This window comes from Crassostrea angulata, chromosome 7 (assembly GCF_025612915.1).
Source record: "Crassostrea angulata isolate pt1a10 chromosome 7, ASM2561291v2, whole genome shotgun sequence".
Classification (NCBI taxonomy): Eukaryota; Metazoa; Mollusca; class Bivalvia; order Ostreida; family Ostreidae; genus Magallana; species Magallana angulata.
The window spans coordinates 18,074,378-18,095,691 of record NC_069117.1 but is presented as its reverse complement, the minus strand read 5'-3'; the positions used below and the strand labels follow the sequence as shown (position 1 = coordinate 18,095,691).

Genomic DNA, 21,314 nt, shown 5'->3' with positions numbered 1-21,314 from the left:
TTTGTCACTTTTATATTACCGGCCAGGTATTACAAAAGATTTACATTGTTGAAGATTTTTTTATGAAGTAGAGGGTGCAAAAAACTTTGCTATGTCCGTATTTCAACAAAATGAAATAATAAGTTTGTGTTAATTAAGAAATAAGAATTTTGTTTGCAATTAATTTATTCTAAGATTAAAAATAACAAAGAGAAAAACAATTTTTTTGTACAATATTAAAATTATTGCCAACAATTTTTTCATGGATAAAAATAAACCTTAAATAGAAAAAACTGTAAAGAACCAACCCTTATGAATCATATACCCCGGTACAAACTACAACACAAATATGATGTTGATAAAACAATTAATGCCCTAAGTGATTCTCTCTGAAGACACTAAAACATTATCAGTTTAATTTCACATCCCCTTTCATACACTGACTTTGGAAGGATTCATTTACACCTTGCAGCATATAAATGATTATAATAACAAAGTTTAAAAGAACAATGTTTTGAGTCTTAATTTGCATAAATATACAACAGTTACTATGGGTCTACCACTCTTAAGTCTATCTCTCATTTTACTCCATAATAAAATTGTTTTAGTGAAAGACATTGAATCTTAATTAAGTAACATGCACATGTGTTATCATTCTAAACTTCTTAATGAAAAATAGATGCTCTGTCATACACAGTAATATGGTATAAAAAATCATTTGGGAAAAATCAAATGATAGATGTACCGGCAAGCCTGACTAGAAAATGAACATTCAAAGATAAAACGAAAAATTAAATGTAAAACATATACATACTTACTTAATAATGTTGGATTAAACAGAATAAATAATGCACATTTTAGCAAACAAATGATTTCAAACAACTAGCTAACCTGAACTAAACAATATCTAGTATGCTAAACAAGTATAATTGTATATTATCCTAATTCTGCCACCTTGTAATTCATTAAAAAGATCTATAGAAAATCTTTGTTAAGACCCTTTTTTTCTTACCAAGACTGTTTTTCCTGGTACTTTATCAATACAAGTCTGAATTTTCTCTAGTACAATTGTCACACGCCTATCAAGGGCTGGGTAATGTTGCTCGGCCAGTATCGGGGATATTGGGTCCTGTTTCAGCACCTGTCTTAGCACTTTACTCAGTACTCCATTCTTAAGGGTAAGCAGTCTTTTGTATGTCTCATCTCTAACTCTAAGAAAGATTTATGAGAATTTAATACTAAAACAATCAATTTACATAGATTTTGTGATTACCAGTAATTAAAACTTAATTAAAAGTGTGGAAGGCTTGAAATAATCGATGGCTGGTTAGTCTGAGACCAGCAAATTTAAGATACTGTATGATGGGAAATATTTGCCCTTGTTTTATTTTCGTCCTTTTTACCCTAGTTTTCAGTGGGCAAATTTAAGACTTGGTGAAATGTTACAAGACAGAGTTATCTCTATTAATTTCAATGTGCCTGGTGCAAATTTTAGACAGGGCAAAATCATTTACATTTGTAGAAGGGAGAAAAAAACACGAGGGAAAAATCATCATTATATATACAGTACTGCTCCAGTGTGACTCTATAAATTCTTGAAATTAAATTCTGCATGGGTAAAAGCCTTTGAAAACATTCTTTACAAGATTATGTTCAAATTCAAATTGTTTTTGCAATTTTGTGAGTGAACATACATCACACTAATAAGCCATTGGTGCAGATATGTTGTTTATAATGATGAATACTGGTATGTATACTACTTACATACAGCATTGGTATAAAGGTGCCAAGATTGATATTTCATCATGGAAAGGGTTACCAAAGCTGAAAAATACCAGTAAAACTAAGCAATGATTAACCAGGTATCTTTTTCTTGAAATATGTCTTTTGTGGTTAATATAAAAGATAAAAATTACTTCATCGTAGAAAACTTATACTTTTTTTTAAGCATTTCTTAATGAAATAATATCAGAGCATTTATTTGACATCAAAATCCTAAATTTTTCAACTATCAATGAGACATTGTATAATTAATATATTTTCTTGGAACACACATTACCAAAAAAAAAGAAAGAAAAAAGAAAATGCTTGAGCTTGTATTGAAAGACTACCTCTTTCCATTGTCTAGCATCAGAAAGACAGATTCCATCTGATTTCCAAGGGTTTCATATCTGTGTCTGTCTGCATTTCCAATGAGAAAATCAAAAATAGCAGTGTCTATAAGATCAAGAAGCCTCGGTCCTTGAGAGTAAATATGGCTGGCTTGAACAGCAGTGCAGTAATTTGGATCTTTTTCCCATCTGAAACAAAGAAAACTGTGTTGGTGAAAAACATGTCTGAAATTCAATAGAAGAGCTGGAAAAAAGCAAAATGCTGGGTATTTCTGTGCTTAATTCAGATTAGCATTTTAACAGTATTAACTAAACTTCATCTATTGTACAATGATTATCGGTAATAAACTAGTTCAGCAGCTTATTTTAATATCTCTCGTTGGCAAGATAGCTTGAGGGGGTCATTGGTGTGGGAGGAAGCTGGAGCACCCATGCAGAGAAAACCCACATGTTCAGGTGGGAATCTACCACACCATTTTACATACAACTACTGACGACCACGGGGGATCGGACTCTGAACTCAGCTGTAATAAACCAGTGCATTGTCCACTGCTCTTTTTCAACACCCCATTAACAATATCTGCAGGCATTCTCTCTATACATGTTGCAATGAACTCTACATCAATTGTGAGGAGGATTTAATCTAACATTCAGATATTTTCAGCCATGGTCTTTATACATCAGCTTATTATTGGAGAATTTCTTTTTTAATTCTTTAATATACATGTATAATTTCTAATTTCAAATGTTCGTTTCCTGCTCATTTACCCTGTAAAAAGGGAATAATAATTGATAGGAAACTTTCTCAGGCTTCAAATATCCAATAAAAACAAGATATCATCGTTGAGGTTATCAATGAATTTCTCTTTAATAAAGGACATAAAGATAATAGTGAATTGTGAAGAAATGTATTAAAGCAATATGAGCTGCAATTTTCATGCTGAAAATATTGTGGACAAATGATATTATTAATGGGTGGACAGAATGATCACTATAGAAAATCCAAAGACATGGGTCTTAATTACCCATTAGCATGTAAATAGGATAGATGCCAAGTAAAAATACAACTGAGAGATGGAATTTCTTATAAGTATATGATATAAAAATCATAACATAAATTTCCATGTAATAATCTATATAGACCACATAAAATTAATATTAAGATTCAATTTCATCCTGATTTGCAAAAATGTGGGGCAGATTGGTGTATTTTTTTTTACTGCATGAAGAAATTTGTGTCCTAATAATAACAAACATAACTGGAATCAAATGATAATCAACATGTCAAGCAGTCAATAAAATATATTGACTTTTTTGTATACCAAACCCGTTTTTTTTTTTTTTAATTTTTTTCCACACAATTTTTTTTTCAAAATAAAAATGAAATGTATTGGAGCAAGTCACTTTCAGAGGGCAGGCAAGGATGAGAATCTAAAAACTAATTTGATGTGGCCTTATACACTTGAGAACCTACTGTGCTAGTTTTCCTGTGACATAGGTTCTGCTCCATGGATGTCTGTGAGTCTTTAAGGGGTAAGCCCTGGGAAGCCACAGTATAACAGTCCCCTCCAGTATATCCTCCTCACCACACACACCCGTCTCCTCTCCCTTGCAGTAGTAACATTTACCGTAAAAACAGGTGTTTGAACCTACAACAAAATACAAAATGCCTTTTTTACTACTCATACAATGATATACTGGTATTAGATTACAAGAGAAATTTACAATGAAAACTTTCAGTATTGTATTAAAAAAGTGTTCTTTTCTTCTGTTTGCCATAATATGCGACAAAATTGATGAGTGAAAAAGTACGATGTACCAGTTACCCTGTGTCATTGTCATAATTGTATACTGTTCTAATTTAATACAGTAAAACCTGTTTAGTATAATATAAACACTGATATAGCAAATTCTTCGATAAAGCAAAGTTTCATAGAATCCCCGGCAAAATCTACATCAAATCCTAAGGATTGCACAATTTTATGGTTATAACAAAGGACTATATATGATATTGGCCTAAATGGCCCCCAAAAATGAACATCATCATTTAACTGTAATTCCTTGTCTTCTTTGTACAGATATATATGTGATGTTTTTACATAATGTTCATTTTGATTCAAGTGCCCACAATTTAAAAATATGACACCGTAAGGCCAAAAAAAATTAATGATTTGTTTCTCAGGCACCGCCGCATCAGTAAAATCATCGCCGCATCAACTTTTTTATCGTTATTTTTCCGGATTTTTCATATCTTATCATTGTTGGTTTTCTCTATTATGGATTCAATGTAAACAAACACTCAGAACAAATGCTTGTCTCTGTCAGTGAAAAACGTTATTTTATCTGAAACATCTACCCAGTGACCAACCTAGGGGGGTACCTGGGCTAAATACAAGTTTATGTAAATATAATTACTCGCTTTGTGGTCGGTAACTTCGCCAGAATTTCCTCAGAAAGAGAGGTTGAAGTTGCACTGTATTCTGAGTTCACGATCGTGAAAGTTAACCCCAAATGCAATAAAATGATAATAATCTAATTTAAAATACATTTTCATAGCCTAAGTTAACCCCTGTTGTGATTAATAACTAGCGACTGTCTTATCTTTAGAGGTTATAAACACGGTTGATGCAACCACATACTGTGCACTGGAAATTACAACCGATGTGTTTAACTTTAGGTGTTGGTATTACAATTAGTTGGTAACTTGTAATTAATTAATAACTCTGCCTAGTTAGTGCTAAAATAGTCATAAAACCGTTTGTCTACAGTTATCTATTCTGACTACTAGTATATGACGGTAGTAATTGGGTCAAAGGGTTGGACTAATACCTCCAAAATACACTTAAACACATAGACTGATTTTATTTGTCATTTAGCCAACACAAATACGAAACATTTAAGCTACAAAATATATGAATACACATAATAAATTAAATTGTAAAAATTAGATAAGATTTTAAATTTTTTAGGAGTTGTTTTATTTTTAATTGACTTGCTTCTAATCAAATTCAAATTAAGGTTGAATCTAGCCCCCCCCCCCCCCCCCCCCCCCCCCGCCCCACTTTTTTTTGCAAAGTTCTTAAATTTACCTTGAAAGATTGAGAAGTTGGATTCAGAAGCATACTTACCCCCCCCCCCCCCCCCCCCCCCCCCCCCCCCCCCGGATTAGGAATTTCATGATTTGGGGGAAAAAAATAAGTATTTTTTTCTTTTTTTTTTTTGTTGGAAGCATAGGTATAGTCTCCCCCCAGAAGTCTCCCTTCAGAAATTGAAGCCTCTGTGATACTGCATAGAAGCAGGAATAAAGGACAATTGTATTGTTTGAAAATTTTATGATGACTAATTTAATTTTCCTTGATTTCTGTCCTCAAGGCACTGAAGATTGATAAGAAAACACCCCAAATGAATGCTTTATTTGATAAATTTTTATATGGCAAATTCAACTGTAAAATGCCATAAGAAGTCCCTTATTTCAGTTTAGACTTCTGTTATTACTGTGAAGGGGAAAAATGGGTGGCAAAATGAAGCAGGGGCACAAACCATTTGTCATTTTTGTTCATCTGCAAAAACTCAACCTTTGAAAAGGAAACAGAAACAGTTTAAACTAAAAAGAACAGATTAAAACAAATGTTTAAACTTTGCCAATGTATGAGCTTGATGAATATCTGCTGATGAATACACAAATAAATCATAAAGTATGGGTTGCCGTCATTATAAATTTTGTCTCAAAAAAAAAAAAAAAAAAAAAAAAAAAAAAAACCTGCCTGCCTCGTCAAAATTTCAAAATTTTGGCCCGAGAAACTAATGATTAATTTTTTTTGGCCTAAAAACAACCTTTTCCAGCCATTTTTGCATTTTAGGCATAAAACAGCCTGTTTTCAAGCAGTTTTTCTTTTAGAAAACAAAGAGGGAATGCTTAAACAAACAAAATATTTTAATCAGAGATATATCTACCGAAGACTATTAAGTAACAAATTTTTTTTCTTGTTCAAGCATGTGCTTTATATTTCCCATTCTTTAAAAGATCAGAAAAATGTCAATTATGTCTAATTTTGATTGAATTATAGAAATAGGGTCACTTCTGCCATCATATACTCCCAGTGAGTGCAAATAAATCAAATAAATAGGTGAAAAATATATTTTATATCAACTCTACGTTTCATTGTACCCGAAACACTTTGAAACATGGTGAATTATTGGGGCCAAATTTCACTCATATCATATATAGTTCTTTGGATTAAACAAATTGATGGATATTAAAGAGAACCAATTTTAAATCCCACAGAGATGATCAATAAGACAATAACGAAATTTAAAACAAATTGCTCTAAAGGTTTAGAAGTGAGCACTGCCAAATAACATAAAAGTTTGAATGAATTTATTTTTTCACATTTTTTGTTTCATTTACAATAAAATTTTTAGGCATCAAAAGAATATATTTAATTCTATGCTCTGTTAGAATAAACTGTAGTCTTGTGCAGTAAACCATGTATAGCAAATTCGCTATACCAATACATATTCGTTATACGGATATAACAAATTATGGATGTAAAATTAGTCTATTCAAATCCCTTAATAACTGGTTCTACTGTACGGTGTTCTGAAAGTTAATGTGTAACGATAAATGCGTAACAAATTGTCATCTTAACTTATTTTACCGTGAATTCAAAACTGAGTTAATGTCAATATTTTTTGAGGTGCAGTGACTCTAAGGGTATTTCAACACACTGATATAAATTTTGATGAATCTATGAAGTATTTATTTTCGGATAAGGTTTCACGAATAAGAGACCAATATTGGCTCTTAATTATTTAATATGAATTAAAATATGTTGTATTTCTTCAGAGAATATAGAAAATATGTTTTGGCTTCAAGCAAGATATTTTTTAGCTTCAATTTTGGTCATAAATTATGCATGATATCTAATAATACACATTAAGAATATTTTGTTCTTGAGATAAAAAAGGGTCATGGTCAAAATTTTAGGGACAGCACATTTTAGTTTGTCAAAACTATATTTTATGTTATAAGTTTGAAGTCTTATTGCTTAAGGGTTATTCAGATTTTAAACTGATAATTACTTTTAATTTCACCTTGAAATCAAATAACAATTCAGAGGTTAAATGTTATTGAGGGGTGCTGCCACTCTTGATCTCATTTATCCATTTATTTTAAAGTCATTGTTTAGAGGATAATAAAGCAACTACATTACTGCAACCAACCCAAACCCCTGCATGCCGGACTTGACTGAGTAAGACCAATTTCCATATTTCATACGCATAAAGCATTGGATAGATCATAATCTGCACTTTTTCTGCAGTAATGACTCAATCGGTGCGATAAAAAGAAAATCATGCTAATGTAAATCTCTACCAAAACATAATAAACGAGGGAGGAAGAATCAAATTATTTATCAATATGAGCATGCAACTCTGAGAGTGGTCCAAATTTACCATTGACAAAAAATGTCTTCAGAAGCTGCTCCGATCCATTTGGAATGATTTCTGTGTTTAAATTGATTTTTCTTCCCACAGCTAAAGGAGTACGTCTAAATTCCATTATCCTGTAGTGAAAAAATTGCCATGAAAACTTGTTTAACTATAAATGTCTCACTTGTGGAGCAGTTAAAAAATGTTCATCCTTTCATACATGTAAACAAATTGAGTTTTATGCAAAATATATCTGTACCCTAACTGTTGGGGAATGAAATATAAAACTGGTATAGCATCCTCTGTATGAATCCACTACTGCTTTTTACGTGATAAAAAAGGATGTTCCTTAACATAAACTGATTAATGGCATGAAGTCATGTAGTACCGCTGGTAGTCTCAAACTATTAGGTAATGGTACCACAAGAACTGTCAAATAATAACTTGTAGCATGGTACTTCTCTGTATCACTGTGCATGATAATTTCCCTATACTACATGTATACAGTATTGAGTGACTACCTGTTGAGGTGGAATGCAGAAATCTCTCCATTGTGACGGTCAGCACCAGAGTATGGAGTCTCAGTGAAAATCTCCTCTCTTCTGTACCTGCATGAAATGTACAGGTAATTACTACTAGTATAATTTTTGCCCTAATTAATATCAGGTGTTTTCTTTTAAATTTTTTTTTCCAAAGTGCATTACATGTATATTGTTTACTTTTGTATTTCTTATAAAGCATCCTGCTCTTAGAGTTTATAGCAGTAAAAGCATTTTTAAAACATCAAAACTCAATTTTCACAGTGTTTTAATTTTCTTTTCTTTAAAATAATTTACTATATGAATCCCTATTCCCTTAAGAATAGTTTGTGCCAAGTTTAACTGATCAGAAATGAAGTGGTCCTAAAAATAAAAAGGGATATTTAAAATATTTACAGACAGAATAATGGGAAAGGGACAGATGGATGGACCACAGGCGGTTAAAAAAAACCCCTGAAATTGGGAGTCCCTCTCCTTTATACTGTTGCAAAAAATAAACAGTTTTATTCATTTTCTTAACTGTGCATGCATGGCTGTTACCATCTAGGTTTAAATGCTACAATTTGGCCTCCTTCAAGTATCAGTGTAAGCTTGAGTTGTGTCCCTTTATAGCCCGTGTCAGCTGATAAAATTTTCCTTGTAGCCATTGCCTTCAGTATTGAACCTAAAACAAACACAAAAAATACTATGTAGATCAGTATTAAACCAATTCTCTCTCTCTCTCTCTCTGTAACTGTATAAAAAGTTGATGGTTGACAGACTGTAGACAGCCTCTACATATATATATATTTAAATCTGAAGATGTCTCTCCTCCTTTTCCTATATCCCCCATATCCCTCTCCATAAAGACATTACACGCTGAGACATTGAAATGATATCTTTAATAGACACTATCTACAGTATTCATTGAATATTACCATTGCAGCAAAATTGATTTTTGAAATACTCTGAAAGTTTTCTAAAGCAATTATCTACCATACTCTTTAAATAATAAAAAGTTGCATCAGACTCCCAGTCTAACAAATAAATCTTCTATGCATCAATAAATATCTGCCATAAGTGTTAAACCTGACTAAGAATAGGAATAAAATATTTAATTTGTGATCTTCTTTTATCAATATTTTATATGGAGCATGCATCCTGTGTTTTGATGCTTGCAACACTCTAATCAATTTAAAGACAGCATCAATCAATGATTCCCAAAATGAATATGCATGTGCTGGTGGTTATCCAACAAGAATATATTTTTGCTGTTTCAAATCAATCTAGATTTTTAATATCAAATTGATTTTGTGTAAAAGAGAAAAACCATGCAACATTACTTGTAATGTAAAACAAAACATTGTATCTAGTGAAATAATAAGCTCAGAAACTTATAAATCAGTACTTGATTGACAGTTGTTTTGGAGAGCAGAGAGAGTGATTTGGGCAAAAGAAAGCTATTGACCCATTCTCTTTTCAAGTCCTAATGAAAAGTCATTTTTCTTCAGGCAATATATATTGCTTTACTTTCTTGCATGAAACATTTAATCTGAAGGCTGACTCTGGCAAAGAATCCTCAGACACATAAGGAAGTCTTAAAGTGTCATCAACAAATAGAATTTCCTTTACCATGTTAACATGCATATTCACTTCTGGAGTATATATTTTACATCACATACTTGTACAGTGTATATGTTCTGCGACATCAAGAATCAAAACCTTAACACACTGGACAGACTTTGAATTGCTCTTCCTTAATACACATGTAACCTGAAATCTGATCTGGTCAACTAGCTGGTTCATCCAATTTGAATTGAACTAATGTTGATCCGCTTTATGTTTTAATCTAAATTTTTGTGCATTGATACTTACTTAGACATGTCATAATTCTATAACATATTTGTACACCTTTCATGGAGGTATTTTCATCATTATTTTGAATATTTTGACTTTCTTAAAATTGCAAAATACCGGTAATTGTAATTAAATCTTAATTGACATGCTAATTATATTATATAGTTTAAGGTAGTTGTTACAATAACATTTAAAAATCATATGTAGTCATATTACATAATACATGTACAATTTCTTTGTTTTTTTTCAAAATTCAATATATACAGGTCAGTTTCTCTGTCTAAGGAGTATGATTTTGTTGTTTTGTTGTAGTTTTTGGTAACATAACAGCTTCTGTAATTAAAGTTTGTTAACTGCAACAAACATGTATTCCCCAAACAATAACATTCATACTAAACATGTGGCTATGAGGCTCTTGTATCACTAGACTGCCAGCCTTAATAAGGTTGTAGCTGAAAAGATTTATTGACTTTTTCCCTCTTTCATATCCTTATCCACAGAAAGTGGCATGTAAAAAATCAAAGCCAATTTAAGCTCTCCAATAGTTCAAAATCACTTGATCAATGTACAAAGTTGCCTCAATTTAGGATGACAGCATATTTTAAATAATCTAGTATACAATTACAAACTATTTAACCTTTAAATAAATTACCACATATATACTCTTAATCTTAAAAAAAAAAAGCCACCTGTAAAACAAGACAGCTGGCAATACTCAAAGCATGGATTCAACATTGAAAATTTATTGATAGAATTATGGCTGATATGCATGGTGATGTTTATGTTTATTACAAATTAACAAAATAGAAGCAAATTAACATTTCTACAGTATTTGAAATGTTCTTTCCAGATTTAATCAGTACTTGCAATATCACATTTAAAACTGAAAGTGTTTTATTAATTAATATCAATTAAGTGTTCCCCTGCAAAGTTCTATTGTTAACATACTTGTTTTTTATATAGTGAAATGAAAAAGTCCAATAGAGGTGAAAAATTTACATATTTTACAACACAATTTTTTATAGATTTGAAAAGCAGCTCTTTATTTTCACATGACTTCTTCAATTTACAATAAATTATATTAGGTTTCAAAGAAGGTATATTCATGGTATTTAATGCTTCAGTATGCAAAAATGATAGCTATAGTTAAGTAGAAGTAAAGATGTGTTGAGCCAATGCGCTACACTAGTTTTTATGAATGTTTTATGAAATAGTTAATTAGATATAAAATGTAGCCATTATATATAAAATATAGCAAAATATTTACATCAATGAAGTATGATTCCCTCTGTTTCTTACAAAAATAGATTGTTATTCATAGCTCAATAGAAACTGACAGGACTAAAAACTGCATGATTCATTAATTAAGTAAATCTACTTGGCCAAAGGATTTCGCGAGTTTTGAGCTCCTATCACAATTGGCGCACAGGCACTTTTCAACACTTTGCAATTGGAATATTTTGGCTTCACATGAGCTATAGCATTCTTTGCGTGAGCTTCCGCATTCGAGATCAAGTCTCCTTAAAATAATGGACATGCATACTATTCAAACTGTATTCAAATTATTGCAATGCACAAACATTAGTACAAACTTTTTACAACGTTTTGTGCACCTGTACTCACAAGAGCGATGCACAATTTTCAAAGATTGTAAGATAACTAGTATATACATGTACTGGATAAAGGGTTATTTTCGCCCCATGATATTTTCGCTTCTACTTACGGTTTTCCCTCATCTTGAATTCGCTCCAACAATGTTATGGTAAAAGAGAGACAATATGAGACAATGGATTTTGCCAAGTCTTAATCTGCTAACTGACAAAAAGAATGAAATGAGCAAAAGTAAACATAGTTCTTTTCTACAGTATCAGCATATCTGTTTCAGGCCACAATTGACCTTGATTTTGGCTGTTGCTTTTGTCATCTTCTTGGGCAGTATCTTCTCTTGGTTTCAACTATTTTTACTGAAGAACATCGGAAATGGGCAGTATGTATACCCCTCTGACTCCTTCGAGCATTCGTACAATGGAACGCATGATCGGACGAGCACCACTAGTTCTATCGCATTGGCGCACGTTCATGCAGTAGTCCGATCAACTGGTCTTCCATGCGATTATATCGCTTTATCTTACAACACCCGCTTTTATTGTACAACAGTTGAATATAGCTGCAAGATATATTGCAAGATTCAATGTGTTTACATCGCACAACAATCGCTCTGAATCGTGCGAGTTTTGTACAAGTACTTTTTCATATGGTATTATTTTGGCAACAGTTTTTGAGCCATATCTACTTTTTTGGTCGCATGAATATTTTGTCCCTTCTGCTTGTGCAACAACTCTGAATGGGGCTTTAAAATAACCATGTCAATGATTCAGTTCCCAATGATTAGTATTGAAAACTACATCATTGTTCAGTGACCTTCATGAGTTCTCTTTTGTGTGAGGACACTATAAATCAATACACAGGAACCTCAAAAATGGTTCTCCAATAAATACATGTATGTAAGAGGGCATTTATAACACCACAAACAAATATGATCTATTTAAACATCTTACATAAACAGAATTGATCGCTACCACAATTCTATTTTGATCAATCATGAAAGAGTATGGGAACACTTACCATGAACATGCCTAATTACAGGTAGGAGTTAATACTTTACTAAAGCAGAAGTATGCAACTGGAGAGACTTCATGAATTATTCTTCATAATATTATGAGACTCTATTGGTATCGGTCTATTTGCAAAATCACACTTTGAAGGTTCAATATGCACTGTACAGAGTGTTAACTAGAAATTCATTCAGTGTTGATTATTGGAACTTCTAGATGAAAGAAAAAGGTAAGATGATGGTAGACTTTTAGATCCTCTTGTTTAGTCCAGCTGTCAAATTGTCTCATGCAACTAGTATAGATATGCAGATCGAGTTGAACCATTTTAATAGCACATTGCATATATGTAAATGTTAACTTCAGCAGTAGCCAAAAACAAGTTGCGATTTTTCACTTGCTGAAAACTAAAATAATTCAGTCAAAACACTATTAAACAAATCTTTCATGATTCAGCAATTTATGCCTCTCTCTCTCTCTCTCTCTCTCTCTCTCTCTCTCTCTCTCTCTCTCTCTCTCTCTCTCTATCTCAGGGATTGGGAATTTTATTTTTTGCTCAGGGCAACATTTATGTCAGATCATGAATAATATAAACACCTACTTGATATCTCTAGCCAAATAATCAATGACACTACTGTGATCCTGACACTATGAAAATGCATAACCCGTAATACTATTAGATCTACACTGCATGACCTAAAATGTCCTCAAATTTCACTTAACAATAAATTACCATATCCAAAACAGTGTAACTTTCATCTAAACAATTTATTAATGTACCAGGTAATCAGCTTCAGATGTATTGGCAATTATTCTGACGTAAACTAAAAGTATGAGTGTTGAGACAAATGAACAAATTGTATACTTGGCACTGTTAAAAGTAAAAACATGTCTTCAGTAGTATGTTCCATTTTTTTATATATGTGTGTAAGCCAGAAACGTGGATGATGACAGAGAGAGAGGTAAAGTCATTGATTTTCAAGCTCCAACTCCATCGGTAATTTAGAGAATCCACATGCTGTTGCCCCACCACGCACAACATAGATCAGTTTGGCAAGTTTTTTGACCAGATTATTGACAAAATAGGAAATAGCCATTGACAGTGAAATGTGCGGAGTTCAATTTCCAAATGATAATCACTGCTTTTATCATAATGACCTCTTCTAATACTGTGATCCCTAGCTGCGCTGGTCAATAGTGGGGTAAGTGTTTCTATTGAGCCCTAGTACAGTAAAGGAATGTTAAATCCTCCATCTTCATCTACTGTAGATTACAAGGGATTTTTTTCTACCAATTGATTGTTCTAAAAATTAGGCAGGCAAAAAAGACATTTTCTTAAGAACTGAAAGCTTAAAAATGTATAAAAAGTGAAAAACAAGAGCAATGTGAAGCTTTAGGTTAATACATCCATTGTTAATTAGCTCACAATGAGTACAGGGTGAGTAGATCAAAACTCAAGCTGTTGCTCATTGAACTCCTCTTGAAGGTGGTTTGAGACATCTGTTGATGGGTTAAAGTACATAATAATTGAAATACTTTCAAAGGTTTAGAATGTTCAAATTTTACAATATTTACCCAAAAATAGCTTAAAAATTGTAAAACCCCAGCAGGATTTGAACTCATGACCTACAGATTTGTAGTAAACCCTCTAACCCACTACGCTACGCTGTTAGGTGACAATACTTGGAAAGAAACTACTTACATAATTACACTTCATTTTATTGTTTATTTTGATAAACAATACGTCACAACATGGAAGTGTCCCATACCACCTTAAAGGGGCATGGTCACGATTTTGGTCAAATTTTATTTTTCTATTTTTATCATTTACAATGTCTATCTTCTTATTCATTTTAAGCATAAATAAACAGTTCCTTTTGGTTAACACATTCAGTTGAGGTCTAAAACTGGAATTGTCACTTCAACATTCAAAATATAAACAAAAGCTTTAAATTGTTTACATAGCAAAGAATTATAAACTCTGTATCTCGATCCCTTAAAACTCAACTAATGACACTAAAATTTTGGTCGCCTATTAAAAATGCCTCACTGAAGCATTGTAAACATTAAAATCGAAAAAATAATTTTTGACCAAAATCATGACCATGCCCCTTTAAAGTGGTATGGGACACCTCCATGTTGTGATGTACTAATTATCAAAATAAACAATAAAATCAAAAGTAAATTCATAGTTTCTTTCCAGAAATTGTCACCTGACATCATAACACAGTGGGTTAGAGGTTCACTACAAATCTTTAAGTCATGAGTTCGTAAACCGCTGGGGATTTTGAAAATTTTACCTTTCCAAAAATTCATAAAACATATTTTTTGGTTAAAAGTTCTAAACAGGTGAAAGTTCAATTATCATGTACTTTAATCCATCTTAATATTGACGGATGCCCCATACCACCTTAAATCTAAAAACAGTTAAATACATGCAACTCATGATCCCAATTCAAGGTTTCTGATTTGTCCTTGATCTTGACAGATTAATAAGCAAGAAAAAGTCTGGGCTGATGGTAATGCCATCTACATCAATATGCGTTGCCTGGAAAATAATCTGTTAGATGTGAGCCTGCATTCAATCAAAATTGTTGACCATTAACACTCTGTCAAGGGAGAAGATTAGAACTCCTTGGTTTTTGAAAATCCTCTTGCTATGTCTCATCACTCTCATGGGGATATATTTTTAAAAATGGAAATATTTAAAATATATATATGCTTTTATCTCCAAATCTTTACGCTATTGAAATTTCCTTGAAAGAAGACCATAGTAATTTAAATATCTAATACTTTTCAAACAATTGTACAAAAAAACTTCCTCTAATGCCCAATAATCACTTGATCAAACCAATGAATCCTATTATTAATATGAAAAATGAAGTGTTGTTAACACATTAATTATATATACCTGGTATTTACATTCGAAATATGCTTCCTCATTTAAACTTATAGAATAGCGAGAATGTTTACTTCTGAGTTAACTTTTAAATGAAACACAACGATTACCCGATGCGCTTATCCCTTGACAGTTGCATTATTGTAAACATTAAAAACACTGTTATTTTAATAATCCAAAACAAGTTGACTTTTGCAAAAGGTCAGCCATTTTGTGATGATGTGTAATTCTACCCCAATCAAATTACCGTGAGTCCCTATAGGCTGATTACTATAGTGTTTTATACTCCACACACATTAATGTATTACAGTACTGTGTTTCTAATGCTTCATCACAAATCCTATTCTGTAGAATCTGGAGGATTGGTATTAATATCAAAGCAAAATAGAATTTTATTTTACGTACATGTATTTGTATTCTATTATATTTACATACACTGAATATGTTTCAATTTCTTATGGAAACTTATACATGTATGGTAGTTAATTCATCGCTCAATAGAAACAACAAGACTAGTATCTACATGCCCTGTTTATTGATTGGTCAAAACCTACAGCGACCTAAGAAAAAATCATGAACTGCACGAAATAATCATGATGATGTCAAGCTCAAATTCCCATAGGAGACAATTTGGCTGTTTCTTTTAGCTAATGTAATGTTGGACATTAACAGTAATTTAGTAAATTTTACTTACAAGTACTTTTTACAATAAATCTATTAATTTTTTAAAAAAAAGATGTAAATATAACTAATGCATCATTTATTTTTCTGCAATGTTGCCACCCTCATATCCCACCAAAGAAAGTGCTTTATAGTTTAAATAGAACCATTTTAACAAGACCTTGGACTTTTGGTTGGATGTAGCTATCTATTTCTTGTGTCAAAACAAATTAAAAATGATGCAGTTTCAAGCAAAATATGCAGAGACTCAAAAGCTACACGAATCTTGTTGATTTTAAATCACATTGCTGTTTGACGCATCTACCCAAAGTTCAAGCTCTTGTTAAAATGGTTCTAATACCATTATGATATGACATTTCCCAATCCTTGACAATTAAATCAACAGGTAAACAGTATTAGTCCCAATCATTTTACTACTGAACATATACTTTGATGTTTCTAGAAATAATCACCATTTCTTTATTTGTTGCAGAGGTCTCATTTAGCAAATCTCTGATAATCATGTTCAAAATATCTGAATGCTCACTTAGGCAATAACTGAAATGGTCCAGCTAGAACAAGTGTATGCCATTACTCCTCTACTATAACTATGTGTTGCTGTGCAGAAAAGATGAGTAGCAAACGTTTCTACTCCTAAGACAATCATCAAAGTTTATGTATTTGTACTTTGTTTAGAATTTATCTTGGCTGTATGTTCAGCAAAACTTCCAACAAATTTGTTTGTGGTTAAAAAAAGAAAGATTAATAAAGGTAGACTGTACTGTACTAGTACCCATACTTAAATTAATCTTTACTAAATCCAAGGATTAAAATCATTGTGACTTGGTTAACAAATGACAAGAAACACAGTTCTTATTAAGTAATATAACAAGAAATTTTAAAAATATAGATTAAAAGAGCCTAGATTTATGATTAATTAGAATTATTTTAAATTTAAACAGCATGCAAAAATTAATCATCACAGTATAATCTCAAAAAGGAAGCATTTAAAACCCTTGCATGGTCAAGGCTATATACAACAAACTTGATAAACTTTCCCCCTCAACACTTAGTGTAGTAAACATTTAAGGAAGGAAATCTTCTTTGAGTTTAATTCCGGAGTACTTCAATAATGTTTGGCTCCAACTCTTCTTTAGTGATAGAAGAAAAGAGTGATGGTACCAGACATCATCGGCGATATCAAGCCCACGACAGACGCGCCATGAAGAACATTAGATATCACAAGGTTCCAGCCTTTTCATCTGGGCCAGATCGGGATATTCTGAATTATGCATATGGCTCGGAGACCAACCTAGAAAGGTATGCCTCAGCTTTTTCATTAGATTTTGTTGTTGTTGTTAATTAAGCAAATGCACACAGTAAGAGCCCCTTTATGTGGCTTGTGTGAGAGTAAATGAATAAATGGCCTTGCAGCATTCATAAAAAAAGCCTGCTGATTACTAGCAGTCTAGTTCTGGGCAGGTGACTACAGGATAAAGATTTATGTACAACTCACTGTCCTTTTTATGTCTATTTAGAGCATATATATGAATATATTTTACAAGCATAAAATCCAACTGTTAATTAAAACACCTATTATTCCTGGTCTAAATCATACATGATATTCTCATTACAAAAATTGTTACATGTTCAATATCCTAATTAAATTAATATATATACCGGTATATTTTTTTCTTCAATAAGACTAATATATTTACCTTACTTTGTCATCATTAGTCATTAATGAGGATCTTGATATTTAGCCACCTACAATAAAGTCTGGTTTCAAAGATCATATCCAACACAAATATATCAACTATTTACCTATTTCTGGTGCATATTCCGGATGCACTTCCCTCTCTGTTACCATTTTTTCTGCAACTCGCCATGGTGAATCCTTCAGAGGGTAATGAAAATTGATCCAGTATTTTTTCTGCAACTCTTTCACAAGTTTTTCAACATCTGTGTCAGCCTCCTCTTCACTGAGTCTGGAGTTATCTTCCATTACAACTGGGACTTCTTTGATAATTGAGTCTGCCTGAATTATCTCCCTTTTGATGTCTGGCTCCAATATTTTGTACGAAACATACAAAATAAAGATCACAGTTAGGCAAACCACCACTCTCCATTTTCTTCTCATGATAATAACCTCATTGTAGGTTTCTTTCTCAGAGTTGTCCTTCCTTTATTGATAGCTGCAAAAGAAAAGCAGAACTAGTGTTTAAACTGGATTTCTTCAAGAAATACTAACACCCCTTGTGTGGCCTCTTTAAGATACATGTAAGTGCCATAATATGACCTTAAGCTTTGTCAATGACCTTAGATCAGGGGCATGACCTGACCTCAGATTACAGACAACTCTAGCTGTGCCACGTTTATCTTATTGTAAAAGTTATAGACCAGACGATGATGTCACTACAGAATCTACTTCAGTAAAAACATTATAAAGTTGAAAAACACATGTAAAATGAAGAGAAACTGTCAATTAAATCATTTTATTAAAAATACCACATCTTCAAAAAATTATAAATAAGAGCATACACATTTTTAGGGGAAGAAATGAATCACTAATATCCTGTCTTAATATAATGCCTATACACAAACAAACAGAATAATAGTAATTGATGATTCTATAACTTGCAAATTATCATAATTTGCAAAATTTTCTATATGATTGAAAGTCTATGAAAACATGCATGCTAGTATATAGATATATAGACTTTTCTAAGTTCATGTACCTATATAATATTGCCGAACAAAATTCATACTGGTGAATAATTTGCATCACACATTTTAGGCCTAAACATTTAGGGCAAAAACATAGTTCAGGTGTAATCAAAACTTATGATCAAGCGGTTATATAATCTTGACTCAATTATCATGATATGATAATTTGCAGGGAAAATATTCTCATGGAAATGTTGGAATGAACTTTACATAGTGTACACAATAATATTTCTGATGCTAATTTTTTTTTCCATTGTGAACTTAAACATCGCAGTAATCTTTGATCTAGCTGTTCAAAAGGGTTTTCAATTACAGACAACAGAGGTACATGTATATCTATTGGATGTTATGGACTTTTCAAAAAAAAATTGTATCAAGGGTAGCGCATGTGTTCACAAGAATGCCTTAAATTATGAAATACATACTTAAATTATTTATGAATGTTTTTTTTTTATTAATTTAGATTAATGAATTCGATAATCAACATATTAATTTTTTTTTATTTGGACGAACAAGCAGTGAAAGAGATGGTCTTGGAACAGCCGCAATTAGCTCTTTGAAATAAACAATGGGAATACACATCGCTCTAAAGGACACTAACTCGTGTTATCAATGTTTTTTTTATAAAGAGCAAGTTTTTAAGTTATAAACTCATGATCGACTCGAGTTTGGTATGTGTTTAAGATCTTATAATTTATTAATGACGTTCATGGTATATTGGAGAATAATGTCCACGGCATCTCTTTGATCTCAGCAATAACTGTAGTAGAATACTATATATACCGGTATATAAAATCTGCAAAACAAACAACTTCTTATCTTGAAAACTGTAGCAGGAGTTATCTGTACAATAGGGGTACCGTATAAGCAATATTTTGCTAAAAAATGACTGAGTTCAACAGCTGGTATTTTTTTTCATTTACAATCTGAAATTAAAATCCTACCAATATGCACATCTCTATTATATGTACAATTGATCTGCAAAACAACAACTTCCTATCTTGAAAACTGTAGGAGGAGTTACCCATACAATAGGGGTACCCTATATTCAATATTTTGGCAAAATTTGACTACGGTAAGTTCAACAGCTAATACTGCTTACATTAATGATCATAAATTAAAATCCAAGCAATATGCACACCTCTGATATACATGTACAATTGATCTGCAAAAGAACAACTTCCTATCTTGAAAACTGTAGGAGAAGTTATCCGTACAATAAGGGTACCCTTTTGGCAGCCGCCCACCTACCATTTTCACCATTTCAATAACCAGATTTTTCCTTCAGAAAACCCAATTAAAAATGACTACTTTTAGTTTCGAGAATGTGATAACTGCAATAAACAAACAGAAGTAGCATAAATTTCAGTTATAGGATTTTTGTGCATTGAATGCTTATTTATGGATATTGTCAGTTCTATAAAACACAAGGCAGTGCAGACAAATCGAATACTGCGCATTAGCATTGTATGATAATCAAACTGAGTGTAAATATTTCCATACGAAAAGCCATAAACCATTGAGGTGTATTATACGCACAATCCACTAACTCGCAGAGATATATTCTAGAAATCAAGTGCAATTAATCATGATTATTCTAGCACTGTAATTTTTATCAATTTTTTTAGAAATATAGAATGATTCAAACATTTGTTTATTCAGTTATTGTCTGTCAACCTGAACTATATGTTTAAGACTAAACATCACTAGATTTATTTATGTAGCTTGATTAACCTGATAACTTTTAATACTGGTTTTTTACCTACATGAAGAAGGTATTTAGCTACTTTTAAGCATTTTCCTTTTTATATAAAACAGACAAAAATTTACAAAGAACTATCAACCAATATTTGTACTGTGTAGTTTAAAAAAGCAACCCAGAGCAAAAATAGTTAAAACATTGCTGCTCTTAAGTGAGTTTTTGAGCAAAACATGCATTAAAATTTAAAATTAATTTGAACGTTTGAGTAACATAATGTACTGTACTACACCACCTTGTGTGGGATGAGGCATGGATAAGTGTGACAACGTCACATTGTGCTGATCAAATTACATTGTATTACCAATCAATTATATCACGTTAACCAGAACTGCTCTTCTTTGTCGTTTCATCTAAGAAGATGTTGTTTGGTCACATATATAGCCTCAAAACTTTTAGAACTTGCGCTGAAAGGGTAACATATTCATATGATTGAGTGGCTAACTTAACCTACATCAAGTACAAGTAGGTAAAGAAGTACAAGATTTCAACCGAGGAAATTCGAATGCTCGACATCAGCATAATACTACTTTAGCCTAAGTAAAAAAATCAGATAGGTTAAATTCCGTAACATAAACATTAATAGCTATATTTTTCATTCATTTAAACTTGTATTATACCGTGTAACGTTAGACGTCGAGTATATTCCTCAAAACTTTCAGGCTTCATCCATAAACATTCTAATTTTTCAAGAATATATTGGCAAAACGAAAATAATAATAAAATCAAGACTATCAATATCTGTAGAGTTTAAAATAGTAT

At 32.0% G+C, this 21,314-nt stretch overlaps 2 protein-coding genes across 12 annotated transcripts in view; one reads left to right on the top strand and one right to left on the bottom strand.

The window, feature by feature from the left end:
* Window positions 1-115: 115 nt before the first annotated feature.
* LOC128155602 (glycosaminoglycan xylosylkinase-like) lies at window positions 116-21,299 on the bottom strand. Of its 2 annotated transcripts, XM_052817401.1 has the most exons (10): window positions 21,173-21,220; window positions 20,857-20,959; window positions 17,891-18,261; window positions 8,600-8,723; window positions 8,042-8,128; window positions 7,545-7,654; window positions 3,565-3,739; window positions 2,091-2,279; window positions 1,744-1,803; window positions 116-1,190 (listed from the first exon to the last, which is right to left on the bottom strand). In XM_052817401.1, exons 3-10 carry the CDS (start codon window positions 18,204-18,206, stop codon window positions 971-973), a joined length of 1,281 nt encoding a protein of 426 aa, XP_052673361.1. In that variant the 5' UTR covers window positions 18,207-18,261; window positions 20,857-20,959; window positions 21,173-21,220; the 3' UTR covers window positions 116-970. The 2 variants fall into 2 exon arrangements, with proteins under 2 accessions (XP_052673361.1, XP_052673362.1); XM_052817402.1 differs by lacking the exon at window positions 20,857-20,959 and having other exon boundaries at window positions 21,173-21,299.
* LOC128155598 (potassium channel subfamily T member 2-like) overlaps window positions 10,148-21,314 on the top strand; it is a 62,285-nt gene continuing 51,118 nt past the window's right edge. For 4 of the 10 annotated variants that reach the window (XM_052817395.1, XM_052817389.1, XM_052817392.1 and 1 more), the window contains exon 1: window positions 17,023-17,386. In XM_052817395.1, the coding sequence (XP_052673355.1) occupies window positions 17,199-17,386 (188 nt within the window). In that variant the 5' untranslated portion in view covers window positions 17,023-17,198. Of the gene's footprint in view, window positions 12,740-13,086; window positions 13,710-17,019; window positions 17,387-21,314 lie in introns of those variants that run through there. The other 6 variants (XM_052817390.1, XM_052817387.1, XM_052817385.1 and 3 more) reach the window with 4 other exon arrangements.

Coding starts and splice junctions, on each gene's coding strand:
- LOC128155602 (XM_052817402.1), bottom strand. CDS start 18,206: ATGAGAAGAAAATGGAGAGTGGTGGTTTGCCTAACTGTGATCTTTATT. Junction 7,655..8,041: donor TCTGCATTCCACCTCAACAG/GTAGTCACTCAA, acceptor TTTTCACTACAG/GATAATGGAATTTAGACGTA. Junction 1,804..2,090: donor ATGCTAGACAATGGAAAGAG/GTAGTCTTTCAA, acceptor GGTATTTTTCAG/CTTTGGTAACCCTTTCCATG.